Here is a 23195-nt window from a genome sequence, read left to right on the forward strand (position 1 = left end):
CATAGCATAAAACTCATAACTAAAGTGCTACAAAGTACACGAAACACCCATAAACTACCTATTAACCCCTAAACCGAGGCCCTCCCGCATCACAAACACTATCATAAATTTATTAACCCCTAATCTACCGCACCGGACATCGCCGCCACTAAAAAAAAATATTAACCCCTATTCCGCCGCTCCCCGACATTGTCGCCACTATACTAAAGTTATTAACCCCTAAACCGCTACCCTCCCGCATCAAAAACACTATTTAAATATTATTAACCCCTAATCTGCCGTCCGCCCATACCACCGCTATAATAAACCTATAAACCACTAAACCGCAAGCCCCCCACAACGAAATATACTAAAATAAATTATTAACCCCTAAATCTCTGACCTCCCGCATCACTAACTCCACATAAATATATTAACCCCTAATCCTAACCCTAACATAACCCTAAGTCTAACCCTAACCCTAACGTAACCCTAAGCCTAACACCCCCTAACTTAAATATAATTAAAATAAATCTAAATAAACCTTAAAATTATTAACTAAATAATTCTTATTTAAAACTAAATACAAACTTACCTGTAAAAAAAACAACTAAACTAGCTACAATATAACTAAAAGTTACATTGTAGCTATCTTTGGTTTTATTTATTTTTCCACAGGTAAGTTTGTATTTATTTTAACTAGGTAGACTAGTTAGTAAATAGTTAATAATTATTTACGAACTATCTTGTTAAAATAAAATAAAGTTACCTGTAAAATAAAACCTAAGATACCTTACACTAAAACCTAACATTACAATAAAATGAAATAAATTAAAATAAAATACAATTTACTAACTTACAAAAAAAAATAAACACTAAATTACAAAAAAACAAAAAAAGAAATTAACAAAAATAAAAATGAATTACTCCTAATCTAATAACCCTATCAAAATAAAAAAGCCCCCCCCCAAAAAAAAACCTAGCCTACACTAAACTGCCAATGGCCCTTAAAAGGGCCTTTTGTGGGACATTGCCCCAAAGATACCAGCTCTTTTACTTGTAAAATACATACAAACCCTCCCAACAGTAAAACCCACCACCCACCCAACCGAACCCCCCGAATAAAAACCTATCTAAATAAACCTAAGCTAAACATTGCCCTGAAAAGGGCATTTGGATGGGCATTAGCCTTAAAAGGGCATTTAGCTGTTTAACTGACCAAAACCCTAACTTAAAAAAAACACCCAAAAAAACCTTAAAAAAACCTAACACTAACCCCAGACAATCAACTTACAGTTATCGAAAGTCTGGACATTCATCCTCATCCAGCCAGCAAAGTCTTCATGCAAGAAGCAAGAAGTCTTCATCCTGGAGGCCTCTTCTATCTTCATCCATCCGGCGAAGTCCTCATCCAAGCAGAAAGAAGTCTTCTTCCAGAGGGCATATTCTATCGGCGCGGAGCGGGTCCATCTTCAAGACATCCAATCAGCCAATAGAATAAGAGCTCAATCCTATTGGCTGATTGGAACAGCCAAAGGGATTTGTTCCCCTTTAATTCCTACAGCCAATAGGAATGTAAGGGACGCCATCTTGGATGACATCACTTAAAGGGCGGCCGTAAGAAGAGGATGCTCCACGACGGATGTCTTGAAGATGGACCCGGATGGATGAAGATAGAAGATGCCGTCTGGAAGAAGACTTCTTGCCGCTTAGATGAAAACTTCGCCGGCTGGATAAGGATGGATGTCCGGACTTCGATAACTGTAAGTGGATCGTCGGGGGTTAGTGTTAGGATTATTTAAGGGTTATTTTGGTGGGGGGTTTTTTAGGTTAGGGTTTTGGACAGTAAAAGAGCTAAATGCCCTTTTAAGGGCAATGCCCATCCAAATGCCCTTTTTAGGGCAATGTTTAGCTTAGGTTTACGGTTTACTATTTCTGATGAGCAAACAGCGTAGCGAGTTGCGCATGTGCAGTTCTTTTTGCAGAGTTACAAGCACGGGAGTGTGCTGTAAATACTTTACATGGGGCGCATGATGAGGCTCTGATTGGCTAAAACAAATGCCAGTCAAGGAAGCCAATGAGAAATTCTGTGACAGAGGCTGCATTACAGCAGTTAACGGAGACATAGAAAAACCTTAATTATTAAAGGTAGATTGGAATTTTTTAATGCTAAAAGCAGATCGATATGCTAGTTAGCACAGGAGGTTTCATTATATGTGACTTTATGCTGGAGAATTTACCATCACTTTAAATAATGAAATACCGTAAATGTAATCTTTGTCATTAAAAAAGTATATGTGTACCTTTTTTGTTTTTAATCCATCTGTAAAAGGGTTCAATTAGTTCATATAGTAATGCCTCTATTGCAATGTTATGCCGGCCCACATGGATGAACTCTATTTTTGTTTTATGACAAATCCAGTGAACATCCAATCAACATGTGTGTCATATGACAATCTTGAAGTCCAGCCCCTTTAAAGCCCTTAGAAAGCCTATATAAAGAGTGGATGTGACAGCTCTAAATATCACAGCCCAGCTAAAAGAGGAAATAAAGGGGGGGGGGATACAGACAATACCAATTAGGATTATAAATATTTTATTATAAAATATTGATACACTTTAAAAAAAATAATTATGTGGTTATACTTGCAAACTAATATATTTTTTATTGCAGCATTCTTATAGTCTGAAGTTTACCTTAACTTAATGTTCTTTCAATAGGGGGAAATGTTCTTTGTATTTTTAAATTAATATTCCTATATATACAGTATGTATATATCTATGACTGTATATTCATATTGATATTTAGGTATAGATATATATTTTACATTTACATTATCAGATATATATAGAAATATATATTGTGAAGAACATAGGAATGTAAAATATGCGTAGCACGCTTTGGGTTGCACACTGTAGGTCTAATACAGTGTCGGGTTAGTGCACATGAAGAATTTGTTATCGTAGGGCGCATTGTGTAAATATTACATATATAATATTGAAAAAATGGTAATAATTATTATTAATAATGATTAAAGTTACTGTAAAATATACGTATATATATATATATTCTATTGTTTTTTAGAATATTTTAGTACATCTATAAGAATTATTTATATTGGTTATTAATATTTTTTCAATATTTATATGTAATATTTAGCGCACCTTAAGATAATCATATTAGACATATTTTACATTCCAATTTTCTTCACATAGAAAAAATAAATATTTATTTTTAAATATATATTTATATATATATATATATATATGATAATTTGAATGTAAAATATATACGTATAGCTATACTTTTTATATAATTGTATATGAATAGATATACAGGTATATAATTTTCTAATTAAAATAAAAATAATGTTTTCCTGTATGTGAAGCATATTGGTATGTTAAATATTAATAACTCCTGTTGGGTTAGAGTACGAGTGATAAGTGTTAGGTTTTTTTCTTCTGCATTTACCATTGAAGTCTATGGGGAGAATAAGCACGGTCACGGTATCCGCAGTTCTGAAGTTAGCGAGTGTCAGGTTTTGCTTGCACAAAATAGTTTTACTTTCAACTTCCTAACCCACACACACAAAATCTTTACTTCTGGCGATGGTATTGCTCGAGACAAAGCGCTAAGCTCCACTTTCTATCTGGCCCACTATCTGACGAAACTCCTAAACCAGTCTTTTATGATATAAATTCCAGATTTATTGGTTCAAAATGATTGTGGTTGCCCTATTCAGAGATTCAAAAATATGGACTTTGAACATGTTTCAATATAAGTTTTAGTTGTGTTGCCTGTTTTATAACAAAAACTTTTGTTAGTTGGAGCTTCTTCTGACTATTTACAACATAATTTATCCTAACCATTACTGCAGGAGTCTAACATTTCTGCTATAATTACAGATAAACCTATCGTTTTTCAATTCATTGATTGGGTCCTTCGTGGAACATCCCAAGTGATGTTTGTCAACAATCCAATCAGTGGTCTCATCATTGTTGCTGGACTTTTTCTCCAAAATCGGTGGTGGGCAATCACTGGTTGCTTAGGAACAATTGTGTCCACCCTCACTGCTCTTATTCTTAGCCAGGACAGGTAAGCCATATGTAAAAATTACTTTTTGAGTTAAGTTATTTAAAATGTTCAGATCTCTAAAGCTAGTCTACTAATGATGATGGTTAGATTTTTCAATATGTCATTAGTATACCTTGTTTATAAAGTATCACCAAATTCCACATTTATATAAATGGGTCATTACATCAAATGGCCCAAACCAAATCTACTACCATATATATTGCCATATTGGTACAGGAGGAGTTGTGAAGGGAGAGGGAGGGACGAGGAGCTACACTACAGAAAAAAGGTGGAGTGAGGTGGTGGGGGCCCTAGCTAGCAATCACTGGAGAGGGGGAGGGGGGAACCACTACACTACTGAAAACTTAAAAAAAATGATTTTATAGGTATTGGCAGACAGCTGCCAGTACTAAAGATTGCAGCAATTAGTTGGAGGGTTAGAGAGCTATTTGGGGGGACCAGGGATGTGGGAGTTTTGAGGAGTATCCCTATACTACAGAAAATATAACAAATATATAAAAATAATAATAATAATTAAAAACCACATAAACTGCATATTAATTCATAAGAGTGCCAATAAATGTGGCACACATATATTTAACAGATTTTTGTTTTGGTTAAAACTGTTTTGAGTTTGCAATTGTTTGATACCCATGAGAGCAAAGTATTTTTGTGTATTTGTTGAACAATAGATCAAAAGGTTAAACAATAAAGGCAATTTTAACAGCCTTCTTTGCTCATATTTACCAAGGGTGCCAACATTACTGAAGGGCCCTGTATGTCTATATATGTGTGTATATGTATTTAAATGTGTCTATCTGTGTATATGTCTGTAAATACATATAAACACATAAATACTTATGTGCATTGCAATGTATATTTATCTATACCTATATTTAATCTCATATATATATATATATATATATATATATATATATATATATATATATATACTGTATATATATATATATATATATATATATACAAACAGAAGCAGGGAACCAGCACTCTTTGTTTATCATCCAGCTGCCGGGGTGCACTTGCAAACAATCAAATATCAGCACAGTAAAGAAGGCACTCTCCGTTTAACTCAATCGTTTAATGGTAAACGTTTTCGGGGTCTCCCCCGTCCTCAGACCACTTACAGACATTCAGTACCACACATCTTAAATACCTACTTACCCTCACCGTGACAAACCACCATCAGACTCCCAGCTTCCGTGTAGCGCAACTGCGCATGCGCGCCTGGAACTAAGGAGAGCCGACGGGGACCAACTACCAAAAACCAAAAGCAAAAGTGAAAATCAACATCACGCAAAATAATGCAGCAGTATAGAAAACTAACTAGAGATGGTACTGTGATGCATATTAATATTTCTACCCTATACTAGGCATACTGTAATTTGCACAAATCGTACCTACCCCCCATGCTTAATTCAAACGTTACACATACAATGTTTTACATATACTGATATCTTATATTCTAATCCCTGCACAACTTTATGCGAGAACATATTTTCATATTTACATAAAGGGGATATTTTCATATTTACATAGAGGGGATACCTGTGCTTGCTGACATTACTCTTCATGTGTTAAACTCATGCCCCCAACTGGACTTAAGTACATAGTCAAACCACTAACATTTCCTTGGGTTCAATGTCTTTGAGTCTGTGAAAGAGGTACTGTGTTAGTGGTTTGACTATGTACTTAAGTCCAGTTGGGGGCATGAGTTTAACACATGAAGAGTAATGTCAGCAAGCACAGGTATCCCCTCTATGTAAATATGAAAATATCCCCTTTATGTAAATATGAAAATATGTTCTCACATAAAGTTGTGCAGGGATTAGAATATAAGATATCAGTATATGTAAAACATTGTATGTGTAACGTTTGAATTAAGCATGGGGGGTAGGTACGATTTGTGCAAATTACAGTATGCCTAGTATAGGGTAGAAATATTAATATGCATCACAGTACCATCTCTAGTTAGTTTTCTATACTGCTGCATTATTTTGCGTGATGTTGATTTTCACTTTTGCTTTTGGTTTTTGGTAGTTGGTCCCCGTCGGCTCTCCTTAGTTCCGGGCGCGCATGCGCAGTTGCGCTACACGGAAGCTGGGAGTCTGATGGCGGTTTGTCACGGTGAGGGTAAGTAGGTATTTAAGATGTGTGGTACTGAATGTCTGTAAGTGGTCTGAGGACGGGGGAGACCCCGAAAACGTTTACCATTAAACGATTGAGTTAAACGGAGAGTGCCTTCTTTACTGTGCTGATATATATATATATAGGTAGAGCTATATATTGTACAAAAATCATCAATATATGTACAACTATTTATTTATGAATAAATACAACATATTCTGTTATGTGAAAAACATTGGAATGTGAAATATTCATATTGTCATGTCGGGTTAGCGCACATGAGAATATTCAATCGGGTTTGCACGCGAGTTGGGTGTTTGTCTTCCACTTTTTTTTCCATTGACTTCTATGGGGGACTACATGAACGTGCATGCAATATTCTAAGTTCAGCTTTTTGCGCTTTTTGGGTTAGCGCACAAGCGAAAACAGTTTACTTTCAACTCATAATACAAGCGCAACCCAACAACCACAAAAAGCTTACTTCTAGCTCAGTTAATGCTCGAGCAGGATCGTTAATTAGTGCCCCACTTGTAATATGGCCCTTAAATGTTTGAGCAGTGCACCAGCCCATTAGCAGCTACTGCAAATAGGCCACAATCTAGGGAAATATGTGCTGAACAGGCAACTTGGCTCCGGAAACAGACTTCCTTCTTCTAAAGTAGTGTGGGATAAGCACAATTTTTGCAGCAAAAAGCAATATAAATAACTAAGGAATGTATAATGCAATATTGATTCATTTTCATTAATTAATAAATTTATTGTTGAAGTGTAAACCAAGGTAAGCTCAGTAGCAGCAATGTACTACTGGGAGCTAGCTGATCACATGTAGTGAACCAATGTCAAAAGACATGTGTGAAGTGTTCACCAATCACCAGCTGCTCATGAACATACCTAGGTATGCTTTTCAACAAATGACAAAGCCCTGTCTGAATCACAAACGTTTTGACAATTCATTTTTACTTTACTGTCCCTTTAAAGGGAATGAACTGTTCCTTCTCCCTATTATTCAGTATCCACATAACTGAACTGTATGAATCTGCTTTGAATTTCTTTTACATATTAAATTGATTTTATTGGTATTTTTCCCTCTACCACAGATCTGCAATTGCCGCAGGACTTCATGGTTACAACGGCATTCTGGTTGGTTTACTCATGGCTGTCTTTTCCTCCAAGAGCGACTGGTACTGGTGGCTTCTGTTCCCAGTTACTATCATGTCAATGACCTGGTATGTTTACACTCAATGCAAGCTTTAGTGGCTCCGTAAAAACCTACTGAAACCAGAGTAAGCAACATCTAACATATGTTTATGTGCAATATAACGTACACACTTTCTGTAAGTTATAGACTTTGCTCAGTGTCAGCTAAATCTATAGAATTTTTTGTTCTCAACCACTTTGTTCTGACTAATTGATGCATTATGTAATAAGCTTTAAATCAGGGCATCCAATCATGAGATTTTTTTTATTTATCTGTAGATAACTATTCAAGGCTATCAAACATACATTAAAGTACATGAAAGTCAAAATTAAACATTTATGATTCAAACAGACAAAGCTTTTCATTTTAAGAGATGTTTCAATTTACTTTTGTTATCCAATTTACTTTGTTCCATGTAATCCTTTGCTGAAATGCATACATAGGAATGTCAGAAACAGCAATGCAATACTTAGAGCTAGCTAAGGCCTCTTGTGTTAAGATCACCAGATGTAGGGCATTGTTGCTTTGGCCTTCCTTTTCATGTTTTAAACAAATAGTTACATACAAAAGGGAATTCTAAAATGTTTTAACACGTTTTTGCATTGTATTTAACAGATTCTAGCTATTCTTTCCACCACTCAATAATATAATTTATTTAGTACAAAAGCATCATAAAAATGCAACATTTCAAACCTCACAGGTCCTTAATCAGGCATGATTAAGGACCTGTGTGGTTCAAAATGTTGCATTTTATGCTTTTGTACTAAATAAATTATATTATTGAATGGTGCAGCTGCTTTCTGGACTTTCTATATGTTTTATGAGTTTGGCGTGTGGACCCTGTAGCAAGCACATTTTTTGACACTGGTGCTGAACTAGTCTGTCTTTTATACTCTCCACCATCCCAGATTGATTCAATTGGGATGATTGACAAGCCCTGTTGTTCCCCGATTGGTTGTACAAGAGCAGGGGGTGGGGCTGCACAAATAGTTGCTAGGTTTATTTATTATTTTCTGGGATGATTGACAAGCCCTGTTGTTGCCTGATTGGTTGCACAAGAGCAGGGGTGGGGCTGCACAAGCAGTTGCTAGGTTTATTTATTATTTGCTAGGATCATTGACAAGCCCTGTTCTTGCCTGATTGGTTGTACAAGAGCAGGGGGTGGGGCTGCACAAGCAAACATTTCAAAATGTTGCATTTTATGCTTTTGTACTAAATAAATTATATTATTGAATGGTGCAGCTGCTTTCTGGACTTTCTATATGTTTTATGAGTTTGGCGTGTGGACCCTGTAGCAAGCACATTTTTTGACACTGGTGCTGAACTAGTCTGTCTTTTATACTCTCCACCATCCCAGATTGATTCAATTGGGATGATTGACAAGCCCTGTTGTTGCCCGATTGGTTGTACAAGAGCAGGGGGTGGGGCTGCACAAGTAGTTGCCTAGTTTATTTATTATTTTCTGGGATGATTGACAAGCCCTGTTGTTGCCCGATTGGTTGTACAAGAGCAGGGGGTGGGGCTGCACAAGTAGTTGCTAGGTTTATTTATTATTTTCTGGGATGATTGACAAGCCCTTTTCATGCCTGATTGGTTGTACAAGAGCAGGGGATGGGGCTGCACAAGTAGTTGCTAGGTTTATTTATTATTTTCTGGGATGATTAACAAGCCCTGTTCTTGCCTGATTGGTTGCACAAGAGCAGGGGTGGGGCTGCACAAGCAGTTGCTAGGTTTATTTATTATTTGCTAGGATGATTGACAAGCCCTGTTCTTGCCTGATTGGTTGTACAAGAGCAGGGGGTGGGGCTGCACAAGCAGTTGCTAGGTTTATTTATTATTTGCTAGGATGATTGACAAGGCCTGTTCTTGCCTGAGTAGTTGCACAAGAGCAGGGGATGTGGCTGCACAAGCAGTTGCTAGGTTTATTTATTATTTACTATTCTATTTTTATAAACCATCTTTAAACATTTTTAGTTCAGTAGATTTTTAACTAAGACTTTAAACGGAGATAATAAAAGTGAGGATTGAACTTTCATAATTCAGATACAGTTTAAAAATCTAAATCTCTTCTCTTTTAAATTGACCTCTTTCTTTTGATATCTTTAATGAAACCTTTTAAATCTTTTCCTTGACAACATATTGAGGTAGGCTCAGGAAAGTTCACGTGCTTTGAACACTATATGGTAGCAGTGTTTTTAGCAATGTTATACAACCTCTAGTTGGCACTTTGGCCACTGTATGGTAAGACTTTAGTCAACTAAGTTAATGTTCTATAGCTGGAAGCACTGTTTAATTAAGGAGGCTGATGGCACGTCTGTCACTCAGCACTTCCTGCTGCAGCTATAGCTCCCTCTACAGGTTGCTTTTATAATATTGCTACACATTTTCAGTATGACCTGTTCTCTCAGTCATATTAACAATATATTGTTCCTTTTCATATCCAGTCCAGTTCTGTCCAGCGGATTGAGCTCTATCTTCAGTAAATGGGACCTGCCTGTGTTCACGTTGCCTTTCAACATTGCTGTCTGTCTACATTTAGCTGCCACTGGACACTACAACGTATTTTTCCCCACTGTGCTTATAGAACCCATCAGTGCTACCCCAAACATAACCTGGCCCGATATAAAGATTCCCTTGGTAGGTGTTTATATATAACTATGATTTCTTTACTGAAGTTATATATATTTGTAATATTTTACTTATATTAGATGGAATTACTCATCCTGTAAATGACACATAGGGCCAGATTTATCATATGATCCAAGCTGTAGGCTTTTATGTGCTGTATCTCAATCCCCCCAGACTTTTCTGACCGGGGAGATTTACCGCCCATGCTAGCCCGTGATTTGCTATGGGGATGTGATGCCGGACGGACAGGGGAGAAGGTGTACACCCCTGTCCACTAGACTTTCATAAATCTGGCCCATACTGGTTACAGTAACTTTACACATTTTATTACACTGATGCACTCAAATATCTTTTGGTTCCCTATAAATGTGACTTCAAAATGAATGTGTAAAGTTATCAGAAATAAAAAATAATCAAAATATATCTGTCATAAAGATAAATGAGATAACATATCTATAACAATGTGGAAGGTATTACACTTATATGTAAAAGGATACACTTATATAGTAAATAAATAAATATATATATATATATATATATATATATAAAAATATATATATACGGTATATATATATATTTATTTTTTACAGGGTAAGTTCAATTATTTTACCTTGAAGGGGTATGAAACAAAAACAATATTTTGTGATTAATTCAGAACATACCATTATAAAAAAACTTACAATTTACTTCTATTATCTCATTTGCTTTGTTCTTTTGGTATCCTTTGTTGAAACAAATATCTAGGTAGGTTTTGGAGCTGGGATATAGCTGCTGATTGGTGGCTGATCATATATGTTTTTTGTGTTTGGCTTACAGGTGTGTTCAGCTAGCTCTTGGTAGTGCATTGCTGCTCCCTCAATAAAGGATACCAAGCAAATGAAGGGAAAATGATAATTGGACAAATTGGAAATTTGTTTAAAATGATGTATTCTGTCTGAATTTTGAAAAAAAATGGGTTTCATATCCCTTTAAGAACAGAATGCAATACACTGCAATATATTTCAGAGCACTACAAATCTATATCCCAATTAGTAATAGAGATTGTTTTTTTTTTTGGGGGGGGGGTTTGCGGATAATATGCCTGTGTGCCTAAGAAAGTAAACTATTAAATAAGTATATCCCTTTTCTTTAAATGGAGATATATTAAAGGGGCAATGTACATTAATTTCCCCACACACTTTAAATGGCTCCCTATGATCTATTTTACCTGCTGGAGTGTATTAAATTTTTTACAAATAACTAATTTATGGTTATTTTGTATTTGAAATAGCTTCTTTTGCCTTTTGAAACTTGTACCTATACTGCAAATATCAGGACAGCAGTACCGACTATAACAAAAAAGCTATGTAAGCAATAAATAGCATTTATTTTTACTGGGAACTGGGAGTTATTTGTGCTAAAATGTTCATTTTCAATCACTTTAACTAGGTATTAGCCTTTGTGTATACAGAGATAAGATAAGGAGGCATTTGTGTATAGCCAGAAAAGATAAGGAGGTCTCAGCTTCCTGCAATCCCAGCCCACTTGAATGAGTTGTGGTTTCAACGAGCAAAACCAGTTATGTCAAATACTAAAATTAACCCAAAGGAGCGCTTTCCCATACGTTTTACACTCTGCAGCTGCCATAACAAGTCATTAGAAACATATTAAAGCCAAAGGATTTATCAGTAGTGAACATAAATAACCACAGGGTGCTTGATGAGGACCAATAGTGGTGATGGACCAAGGTCTTAATGCACAGTTAAAGGGACAGTAACGTCATAATTAGACATTCATGATTTAAACAGAGAACACAATTTTAAACAAATTTCCAATTTACTTCTATTATTTAATTTGCTTCCTTCTCTTGTTATCCTTTGATGTAAGGTTTATCTAGGTAAGCTCAGGAGCAGCAAAGAACCTAGGTTCTAGCTGCTGATTGGTGGCTGCATATATATACTGATTGTCATTGGCTCACCCATTTGTTCAGTTAGAAACTAGTAGTGCATTGCTGCTCCTTCAACAAATGACACCAAGAGAATTAAGCAAATTTGTTAATAGAGTGCGCAGCCAATGGCTGTGTGGGATATATCAGTGTTCTAACAGGAACTGAAAGCTTACCATTTCAGAATGTAATAACAGGAAAAGGGGACAAAATAAATAATGAAAGAATGTTGCAGACTTTTATATATATATATATATATATATATATATATATATATATATATATATATATATATATATGATTTATCATTTTATACTACCATCCCTTTAAAACCAGTAACCAACATATTTTTGTATTGTTTGCTTTACAGCTCTTAAAGGCTATTCCTGTAGGGGTCGGCCAGGTTTATGGATGTGACAATGTCTGGACTGGAGGAATGTTTTTGGTAGCTTTGTTTGTATCTTCCCCAATCATTTGCTTGCACGCTGCAATTGGATCCACACTGGGAATGTTAGCCGGTAAAAGTCTATTTTTTTCTAACTAGTGAAATTGTTTTACAAATGATTTATTATATAAATATGAGTGCTGCACTGTATATTTGTAAGGCGATAAGATTTAATTTCATGAACTATGTTTAACCCAAGAAATACTTAAAGGGACAATAAAGTTATAATTAGAAATGCATGATTTAGACAGAACATATAATTTTAAACAACTTTCCAATTTACTTCTATTATTTATTGTGCTTCCTTCTCTTGTTATCCTTTGCTGAAAGGTTTATCTAGGAACAGCAAAGAACCAAGGTTCTAGCTGCTGATTGGTGGCTGCATATATATACCGATTGTCATTGGCTTACCCATGTGTTCAGTTAGAAACCAGCAGTGCATTGCTGCTCCTTCAACAAACGATACCAAGAGAATGAAACAAATTTGATGGTAGAAGTAAACTAGAAAATTGTTATAAATTGTATCTTCTACCTAAATCATGAAATATTTTTTTGGGATTTCATATCCCTTTAATACATAACAATTGACACTTGATAGCTCGTTGCCTCCTCAAGTATTTCCTTTAAATGATAGAATGGGCCATTTGAAGTTTTCGATCATTCATATGAAATTGGCATAAGCCAAAAGGTTAACCATTGTGTCTATTTAACTTAATATAATTGTATAGGTGAAATAAAATATAATTAAAGTCCTTGAACTTCCAATTTAATGGAAAAATCACAACAAATGAGTATATTAATCACTGAAAAACATTCTCTCTTCCAGGCTTGAGTCTTGCAGCACCATTTGCCAATATCTACTTTGGTCTATGGGGCTATAATTCTGTCCTCGCATGCATAGCGGTGGGCGGCATGTTTTATGCTCTTACGTGGCAGACGCATTTACTTGCAATTGCATGTGGTACGTACATTTTCATCCAAATAAACAAAAAAATGACCTTTTTTCTGTGTATTTTTTTTTAAATCTGCATAAACTATAGTGCCAATGTACATATAAGAAGGCAACAAAAGAATAATTATTCTCTAGGTTGCTGTACTAAATATTGCATAATTATATCTGTACAATGCTAAACCAACAGATATTAATGATTCAGATAGAGCAGCAATTTTAATCAACTTTCTAATTTACTCCTATTATCAATTTTCTTCGTTCTTTTGCTATCTTTATTTAAAAAGCGTGAATGTAAAGCCGGTTAATTTTTGGTTCAGAACCTGGGTTACGCTTGCGTATTGGTGTCTAAATGTAGCCACCAATAAGCAGGCACTATCCAGGATGCTGATCCTAAAATGGGCCAGCTCCTAAGCTTAAAATAAAGATAGCAAGAGAACAAAGAAAAAATTATAATAGGAGTAATTTAGAAAGCTGCCTAAAATGTCATGCTCTATCTAAATCATGAAAGACAAAATTTGGGTTTAGCACAAAATCTAACTTGAAAAATGTAAAGTTCATAAGAAGTAAAGTGCCAGTTTTTTTTTGTAAATGCATTTAAAGGGATATAAAAGTCAAAATTAAAATGTGCATGGGTACATTTCTATTTGAATTAAAATCATTATACTTCAAAAATGCTTCTATTTCAAATTAAAATGCACCCATACACATTCCATTTTTTAACCTTTATCTTTAAAGGTTTACTTTATTAACACTTGGGGGGAGATTAAATAAAGGGACATTGTACACTAGATTTTCAGACTCCTAACCAAGTCCCAAAGTTTTAGACTTCAGATTGCTTCTGTTTGTATAATGCATCTTTTCATATGCAGGGGAGGGGAAAGGATCTGCTCTCAGCCCATTTCAGTGGGTGTCCGAGCCTTACCTCATCAACAGTGCTAAATTGGGAGCTTCTAAGTACGTTTTTTAAAAGGTTTTATACTGGATTTTTAGATCAGTATCTGTGTATATTATTCATTATAGTAGTGTCTATTACATGCAGTTATATGAAAATGAGTGTACACTGTCCCTTTAAGCTGAATTCACTGCATAAGCGAGCTTGCATACTACAGGAGAGATCGGGGGGGGGGGGGAATTGCATAAGAGAGCTCTTGTGCAGTATTACATTTTGTCACATGATGCTGCATTGCATGTGGTGATCATAGATGGAGAGATTCTCTACTTGAAAATTTTTCCATCTGAAATTTTGATAAAGTTTCCTTTCAGAGTATATGGTTTTATGTCTGATGATGATACTATTTTTTTATTTGCAAAAATATTATATAACTGGAGGACACTTCATATGGCTTTATATTAAAGGCTTTATTGTTATATTTGTAGGTCTATTTTGTGCATATCTTGGAGCCGCTATTGCTAATATGATGTCTGTGGTAAGTAGACTCAAGTTGTAAAGGAACTTACATAATCTTCTGCTAATATTTGTACTTTATATGAACAACACACAAAATTGTTATCAGTTAATAATGTGAGCTAGCAAATTGCAATACAGTTTTTGAGAACCCAGTTGTCATTAATGCAGATAACATAGTGGTAGCTTTTAATCAGTTCTTTATATTATGTTTGCCCCAATGACATTATCATGTCTGTCATATTCACGCTGCAGGGATATTGCAGTAGCAACAATATGACCAGAGACAACATATACTTGCAGCAACACCCCCCAGTGCATGTTGCAGGCCACTACAGGGCAAACCCCTATTTGTAATCTGGGTACCAGAGAAAAAAAATTGCATTACAGCCCTCTCTGGCATCCACGATTTTAACCCTATTCCCACCTGAAAAATTACAGAGGCTATGGGGCCAATTTATCATGTGTCTGTCCGACATGATCTGCTCAGCGGATCATGTCCGACAGGCATCGCTGAATGCCTACAGCATACGCCGTAGGCATTTAGCATTGCACAAGCAGTTCTGGTGAACTGCTTGTGCAATGCCGCCCCCTGCAGATTCACGGCCAAACAGCCGCTAGTAGGGGGTGTCAATCAACCCAATCATATCTGATCGGATTGATTGTTGTCTGTCGTTCATAGGAGGCAGACTAATTAAGGAGCAGGGGTCCTTCCGGCGAGCCTAAAGATGTATTAGGCACCATACAGTGCTTAATAATTTGGCCCATATGTATCAACTCTGCACTGTTCCTTAGTTTAAAGTAAATTTTATTTCAGGCAAAATATAAATATTTCATTTGCTTATAATATTAAAAAAATACTGTTTAAACTACCTTAATAGTTGTTTTTTTTTTGTCCTTTCAACACAAAGTTCACAATGTACAGTCTTTTCACAATATACTTTAGTCTGTTCAGTAAGGAATCTTAGTGTTTGATTAACTTCTATTGATCAATGTGAGAGGAGAATAAGCAATATGTACAAACTGTTGTCTATTAGCCAATGAAATCAATACTTTTTGTAAGCATAAAGGCCTATCACCTTCTTTTGTTATTGAATTTGACTTCTAAATCTTTAATTCTCAAAAGGTTTCATCTTTAAGTTCCAGGCAAAAAATATGCTGTTTCTACCTTGTATATATCTATTTCATTCTTCTAGCTTTGCTGATTATTTTGGTACAATTTGCAACCTTGTTTTTAATTAAATATTTGTATATCTTTTGTATTTTAACAATTTATGCACTAAATCTAAATTAAAACATAACCCACAAATAAATCATTTTTAAATTTAACCAAAACTAATATAATTATCTATGACTTTAAAATAATAATTTAAAGTAACTAGCAGGAACAAAGACATTTTGTGAAACGTTAAAATGAAAGTTGTACAACAGTATTTGTTTTTTTAAAGCAGAGTTTTGTTTCTATGCTTGTGTTGTATGTCACCAACCACAAATAAATCAGTAAAAGATCTGCTTAGCAGCCAATAAGCAATCAGGCCTTAAGGCCCAGGTGCACTTCCTGTAAAATTTAAGATCAAAATTAAAGGAGCATAAAACTCCAAATTCTTCTTTTATGATTCAGATATAACATACATTTTTAACCATTTTTTCCACTTACCTTCTATTATCTAATTTTCTTAGTTTTCTTGTTATCCTTTGTAGAAAAGCAGGAAGGTAAGTTAAAGAGTGTGCAGTTTTGCAACAATGTTATACATTAGCAAGAGCAGTAGATGGCAGCACTATTTCCTGTCATGTAGTGCCCCAGACATGTGCATGCTACCTATATAGATATCTCTTCAACAAAGAATAACAAAAGGAACAAAGCAAATTTGATATTAGAAGCAAATTGGAAACTTTTTTAAATGGTATTTTCTATCTGAATCATGAGGTTTTATGTCACTTTAATAACCTTTTCTTCATAAAAAATAAAAAATATATATTTTAACATGTTTAAATGGTGCTCTTTTCTATACATTAAATATAATTTTAGAGTTTTCTGCACATTTTTAGAATTTAAGCTTAAACAATGTCATTTTTTTTCCTTATAGGTTGGCTTACCATCATGCACGTGGCCATTTTGCTTGTCTGCTCTACTCTTCCTGTTAATAACAACCAACAACCCTGCGATTTACAAGCTACCCTTATCAGCAGTCACCTATCCTGAAGCAAACAGAATCTATTTCCTCAATCTAAAAAAGGAAAAAAAGGAAAGAAAGGAAAAAAATATGAATATCTAAAAGCTCATTTGCTATTTGTTGAACATTTTCCTTCACACTATTACTAATGCTTATTCCACAGCACAGACCTTGAACTTTAAGACAAAAAAAATGGATTTTTCTGCAGGTTTGAACTATTCATAAAAGGGAACTAAAAACTGGATATCCATTACTATTTGGCTTTTCTATACTTGTAACATTTTAAATACTGCCAGTAAAGTTATTCTCTATAATATTATAAAAGGAGTAATTACTTATAATTACCATCTAAGAAGCCATCATTATTGTTGTGGTTTAAAAAACAAAGATATGATTAATGGAGAATTAACTGAAGTTTGTTATTCGCAGTATGGAATCTGTTTGCTGGAACGCATGCTAAAGTCATACAAATAAATCCTGTGTTCAGTATACTGTGAATTAGGGCCAGTTAAACAAAGTTTTGCGGGGTCCCATGTGAAAACCTATGCTGACACATTGGCACGGTCTGCCCTCAGGGAATTATCTAAATAAGGCGGGAATCCCCACGAGTCGCGAGTTGCCTCCTATAGAAAGTAATGGAGCTCGTTGTAAGAGGAGATTTCACAGGGGAGAGTGAAGTTAGAAGGGAGCACGAAGTGCACTTTAAAAATGAAATCCTGCAGTCAATACAAGTCATATTACTCTGTATTCAGTATATAGTATTTTACAATCACCTCTAATTTTATACATGTTTTTTTCTGTTAGGCTATTAGGGTAGTAAGTGTTTTACGTATTTTATCACCATCTTGCCACCTTTTATGAGATCGGCTGGGGGAGTAAAGTTTAGCCATAGGCTAGCTCGGCTATTGGCTAAGAGGTGGAAACATCACATGACTGAGAAACTGAGCTGCGCACTGAAGCCACGAAAGATTAAAGATACCTGTTCAACAGGTTTTTTTAAAAATGTTTAATGAAGGTGACCGTTATTTTAGTGATGGTAAATCCTGGCGGTTTTTAAACGCTAGAATTTACCATCACTTTAACCAAATTCGGAAAAAAAAAATTCGAAAAAGAAAGACATTCAACCAAGTAAATTTTATACTAGATTAATATTTTTGTGCAATAGAGGCAGCTTCTAAGAAAGTACATTATAATTTAAAAAAACAACAACTATGCATTAATAATAAATAGTTGACTAAGGTCTTATACCAAGCAACATATTTAAATCGAATGGACTTTAATACAGTTTATATTAATCTCCATAAATAACCAAAAACTTGTTCCCCTTTCTCAGACATTTTACAGTGATCTGGGAGTAAATGTTAACTTGGTTTGCTGTATGTCAATAAATAATGCATCATCACAACCATTGTCATATTGTGCAACAAAATATTTGTAACTGTATATCATGGGTTGATTTTTGATTACCATTAAATAAGCTACTTATTGTTTGTATGAGTGCATGAAGTTGTACAAATAACTCCTTTATTCCATATACTGCAAATTTTATTTCATGTTTGTTTTTCTGTAGACTTGGTAAATCTTTATGGAACAAACTCATAAACAAGCTAAATAATTTGATACTAAATTAAAGTGATGGTAAATTTTAACAGAGCACAAAGCCAAACATTTTTAATCTTTAAGCCGGCTCCACCTGCCCACTACATTCATTGCTTTTTTTGTTTGTTTGATTTTTTTCCTGAGGTGACATTTTCACCTCTTATTCAATCAGCTCACTAAAAAAAAAGGTGTTGCAGAACTGCCGTGTGACTAGCGAGCTGATTGGATGGGAGGTAAACACATCACCTCAGGAAATTTACATTGTGCATTATGTATAAAATACTATACAGATTTGGAATTTGGGTTTTTTGCTTGTAAAATTTACCATCACTTTAATAAGACAGGTATTTGCTAATGGTTTAACTAAAAAACCTAATAATAATACAAAAAAAAACACGTGCTTTTAAATGTAATGTTTCTATGAACACAATTATGAGAATTTGGAAGGTTTGCCTTTATAAATATATACAACTATTTTTCTTAAAAGTAAATGTCTGAAATAGTTTTCCTTTTTTTAAAGGATATGCTGTAAAATGAAAATAAAAATGTAAATAAATGTATATTTTTGTTCAAAAAATGAATATATATAATATATATATTCCTGTTTAAAAGCCAATAAAAATAGCCGAAGGTAAATTTCAATTAAACAATGCACTTGAATGAAGAATAATACAATTTTAATGTAATCTATGTTAATAACCAAAAATTATTTTCTGTGTTCAGTGTGTTTCTTAAATATCCTTTCAATTTTACCACATACTAGAATTAAATAATAATTTGGTTTGCTGTACAATAAATCAATAGTAAATCACCACAACTATTTTCATTTCGTGTAAAAAAAATATAAATGTATATCTGTGCATTGGTTCTATGACTAAATATGAAATAAACAACAACAAAAAAATCTTGATTATTTAATTTTTTTCTAGTCTTTTATTCTTTTTGCTAGAATTTTTTTTGCTTTAAAACATTTATTCACATTATATTGCAAGGCAGTTACTTTTTATGTAATTTGTTCTACATAAAGCGTATATGCATAAATATATAAAAGGGAATATAAATATAAGTGGGTACAATTTTTTTAAAAAAAGATGGATCCTCTCCCCTTAGACCTATATTAAACTTTTAACGTATTCACACATTTTTGTTGTGGTTATTTGTAAAGTTACTGCCAGATTCTCCTATCTGTAAATAGGCTATTGCATTATCTCATATACTGTACACATTAATAGAATACAAACTATTTTGTAAAATGTGATTCTTGTGTAAAACTTTTGTAGAACTTAGTTCAGCAACCACACCTATATTAAAGGTACAGTAAAGTCAAAATTGAACTTTTGTTATTCAGATGGAGCACACAATTTTAAACAACTTTCCAATTTACTTTTATTATTACATTTTCTTTGTTGTCTTGTTTGTTCTCCTTTGTTGAAGAGTAAACGTAGATAGGCTCAGGAGCATCAATGAACAGCTTATGCTTGCTCAATACATTTGGTAAGCCATTGACATGAGTAATATGTGTGTAGACATCAACCATGCTGCTTCTGAGCCTACTAAGGTATGCTCTTCAACAAAGAATACCAAAAGAACAACGTCAATTTGATAATAGAAGTACAATTGTTGTATAAAATTTGCATACTATTTGGATCATGAAAGTTACATTTTCACTTTGCTGTCTTTTTAAATGTGAAATATGAAAAAATACAAGGCAAAAGCGCCATCCATATAAGTAATCTACCTAATGGTATAGAAAGTCTGTAAGTCCCAAAAGCTGTATACCCAAATTTAATGGGAATGAGGGCTGCTCCTCTTCAGTAGTACTCTTATAAGACAAGCAGTAGCCAATCTAGAAAACAGGGCGCAGAAGAGACAGGACAGAAAAAGACTCAGACTTCGGCACAAACATTTATCTCCCAGAGGGATGCAACTCTTAAAATCTGGAAGCAAATAAATGCAACTGGTACCAGGATATTCCCAACTTGATCAAGTTGGGAATATCCTGGTACCTCGTCTGCTCTCGTTGCCTGAGTTCTTTCTGAGAGAAAGTGGATATCGTACTTTGAGCAGTGTCTGTTTTGGGCCACCTTTTTCTTTCTGGATATCTGTTTTGGGGATTGGTACCAGCTTTCCAGCAGTGGATTCAAGGTTTCACAAGTCAGCAGTAATGGTTTTGGTCCTCTTTCCCTTTCCTAATACTGGCTGTGGGTCATTCTTCCTGTACTGGGTTAGAGACCTCAAACAAGTCAGCTGGCCGACATCTTACGGTCAAGCCTGCTTCAATTGCACTGTTTGAGTGCATATCAATCTGTGAGTATGTTTATTTTGTCACTTATCACATCTTTGAAGTCTAAAGATATCACACCATTGGGGCGCCCTGTTTTCAGATTAAATGTAAAATGCATGATTGTTAAAATAGAACTTTAGATAACACACAACATGGTACTTTGCTGATATTTCATTTCACCATTTAAACTTGTCATCAGCTTCTTCTCTTAACTAATCTAAAATGTTCATTTAACAAAGACACGAGTGTGATTGGACAAAGAGGCTTTTTCAGAATAGCGTTACGGAAAATTGCACTGTTCCATAAGTTATTATTATTATTAGCAGGTATTTGTAGAGCGCCAACAGATTCCGCAGCGCTGTAAACATAGTCGGTGTACAGGATAGCTTTGTAGGGGTCAAGTGGGCAGAGGGCCCTGCCGAGAGTTTCACTGTTGTAGTCGGCTCTTATGAAGCGATCTGTAAACAGCTGGGCCCATAGGCTTACAATCTAAGGGGTTCAAGGGGAAAGCAATGGTGTTAGGAAAGGTTAGTGTTGGTTGTATGCATCCCTGAATAGTAGAGTTTTTAGGGAGTGCTTGAAGCTGTTAAAACTAGGGGAGAGTCTTATGGAGCGAGGCAGGGAATTCCACAAGATGGGGGCCAGTCTGGAGAAGTCCTGTAAACGTGAATGTGAGGAAGTAACAAGAGAGGAGGAGATCCTGAGATGATCGAAGGGGACGGGAGGGAGAGTATCTAGAGACAAGTTCTGAGATGTAGGGGGGAGCAGTGCAGTTGAGAGCTTTATATGTCAGGGTGAGGATTTTATGTTTAATCCTAGAGGCAAGAGGAAGCCAGTGAAGGGATTGGCAGAGAGGTGCAGCAGATGAAGAGCGACGAGTAAGGAAGATGAGCCTGGCAGAGGCATTCATAATGGATTGTAAAGGAGCTATGTGGCAGCTAGGTAGACCAGAGAGGACGGAATTGAAGAAGTCAAGGTGGGAAAGGATGAGAGAGTGGATTAAAATCTTGGTTGTATCTTGTGTAAGGAAATGTCTAATTTTAGCAATGTTTATAAGGTGGAAGCGGCAGGCTTTAGCCAAGGACTGAATGTGAGGAGTGAAGGAAAGATCTGAGTTAAGTGTGACCCCAAGACATCGGGCGTGCGGGGTAGGGGTAATGATGGAATTATCAACAGTTATAGAAATTTTGGGGGTGGAGACATTGGAAGAAGGGGGAAAAATAAGGAGTTCAGTTTTGGAGAGATTTAGCTTAAGGTAGTGAGAGGACATCCAAGATGAGATGTGAGAAAGACCGTTAGTGACACGGGTTAGTAAGGAAGGAGGTAGGTCTGGTGCAGAGAGGTAGATTTGGGTGTCATCGGCATACAAATGGTATTGAAACCCATGGGACTTTATTAAGGAACCTAGTGACGACGTGTAGATTGAAAAGAGAAGGGGACCAAGGACAGAGCCTTGAGGTACCCCAACAGAAAGTGGTAACGGGGCAGAGGATGTTCCGGAGAAGGCTACACTAAATGTACGGTTAGTCAGATAGGAAGAGAACCATGAGAGAGCTGTGTCACAGATGCCCAAGGATTGGAGGGTTTGGAGCAGAAGAGAGTGGTCAACAGTGTCAAAGGCTGCAGAGAGGTCAAGGAGGATAAGCAGAGAGTGTGGCCTTTGGATTTTGCTGTAAGTAGGTCATTGGTAACCTTGATAATTGCTCTCTGTAGAGTGAGCTGTGAGGGGATGGGGTCGAGGGGACAGGTAGTGAGATGGGAGGACAGTATAAGGGCAGAAACTTCATCCTCATTAACAGGGGCAAAAGAGCTGCATTTTTTGGATATTTGGGTTTTGGGTGATCATGAGCTTTTGAGGGGGTGGTAGATTGGAAGTTTGTTGAGCGCTGATTTCACTTCTGATGGAGTCAATTTTGTTTTTGAAGTGGCTTGCAAAATCTTGAGCTGAGAGACAGGTTGTGTTAGGAGGTGGGGGTGGGCGGAGAAGAGTGTTGAACATGGAGAACAGACGTTTAGGGTTAGAGGAAAGAGTAGAGATGAGATTAGAAAAATATTGTTGCTTATAAAGATTAAGGGCAGAATAGTAGGAGTTCAGGATGAACTTGTAGTGAAGTAAGTCAGCTGAACTCCGAGATTTCCTCCAATGTCGCTCAGCAGTACGGGAGCATCTGCATAGATATCGTATCAGAGGAGTATGCCAGGGCTGAGGATGAGAGTGTGGTTTCTGAGCTAAGGTTAGAGGGGCCAGAGTGTCAACTAACGATGTAAGGGTGGAATTATACTGGCAAACAGATTGGTCAGGGCAGGAAAAGGAGGTGATGGATGAGAGGAGAGGTTTGAGAGAGCTAGCGAGCTGATGCAGATCTACTGACTTAGTGCTTCTGTGA

The 23195-nt window shown here is 35.6% G+C and overlaps 1 protein-coding gene across 4 annotated transcripts in view; it reads left to right on the forward strand.

The window, feature by feature from the left end:
- SLC14A1 (solute carrier family 14 member 1 (Kidd blood group)) overlaps positions 1-19442 on the forward strand; it is a 102256-nt gene extending 82814 nt beyond the window's left edge. For all 4 annotated transcript variants that reach the window (XM_053701062.1, XM_053701058.1, XM_053701061.1 and 1 more), the window contains 7 exons: positions 3886-4075; positions 7297-7425; positions 9842-10034; positions 12320-12467; positions 13221-13355; positions 14724-14773; positions 16839-19442. In XM_053701062.1, coding sequence (XP_053557037.1) covers positions 3886-4075; positions 7297-7425; positions 9842-10034; positions 12320-12467; positions 13221-13355; positions 14724-14773; positions 16839-17027 — 1034 coding nt within the window. In that variant the 3' untranslated portion in view covers positions 17028-19442. The remainder of the gene's footprint in view (positions 1-3885; positions 4076-7296; positions 7426-9841; positions 10035-12319; positions 12468-13220; positions 13356-14723; positions 14774-16838) is intronic.
- Positions 19443-23195: the final 3753 nt, after the last annotated feature.

The sequence above is a fragment of the Bombina bombina genome, chromosome 2, assembly GCF_027579735.1.
Source record: "Bombina bombina isolate aBomBom1 chromosome 2, aBomBom1.pri, whole genome shotgun sequence".
Lineage (NCBI taxonomy): Eukaryota > Metazoa > Chordata > Amphibia > Anura > Bombinatoridae > Bombina > Bombina bombina.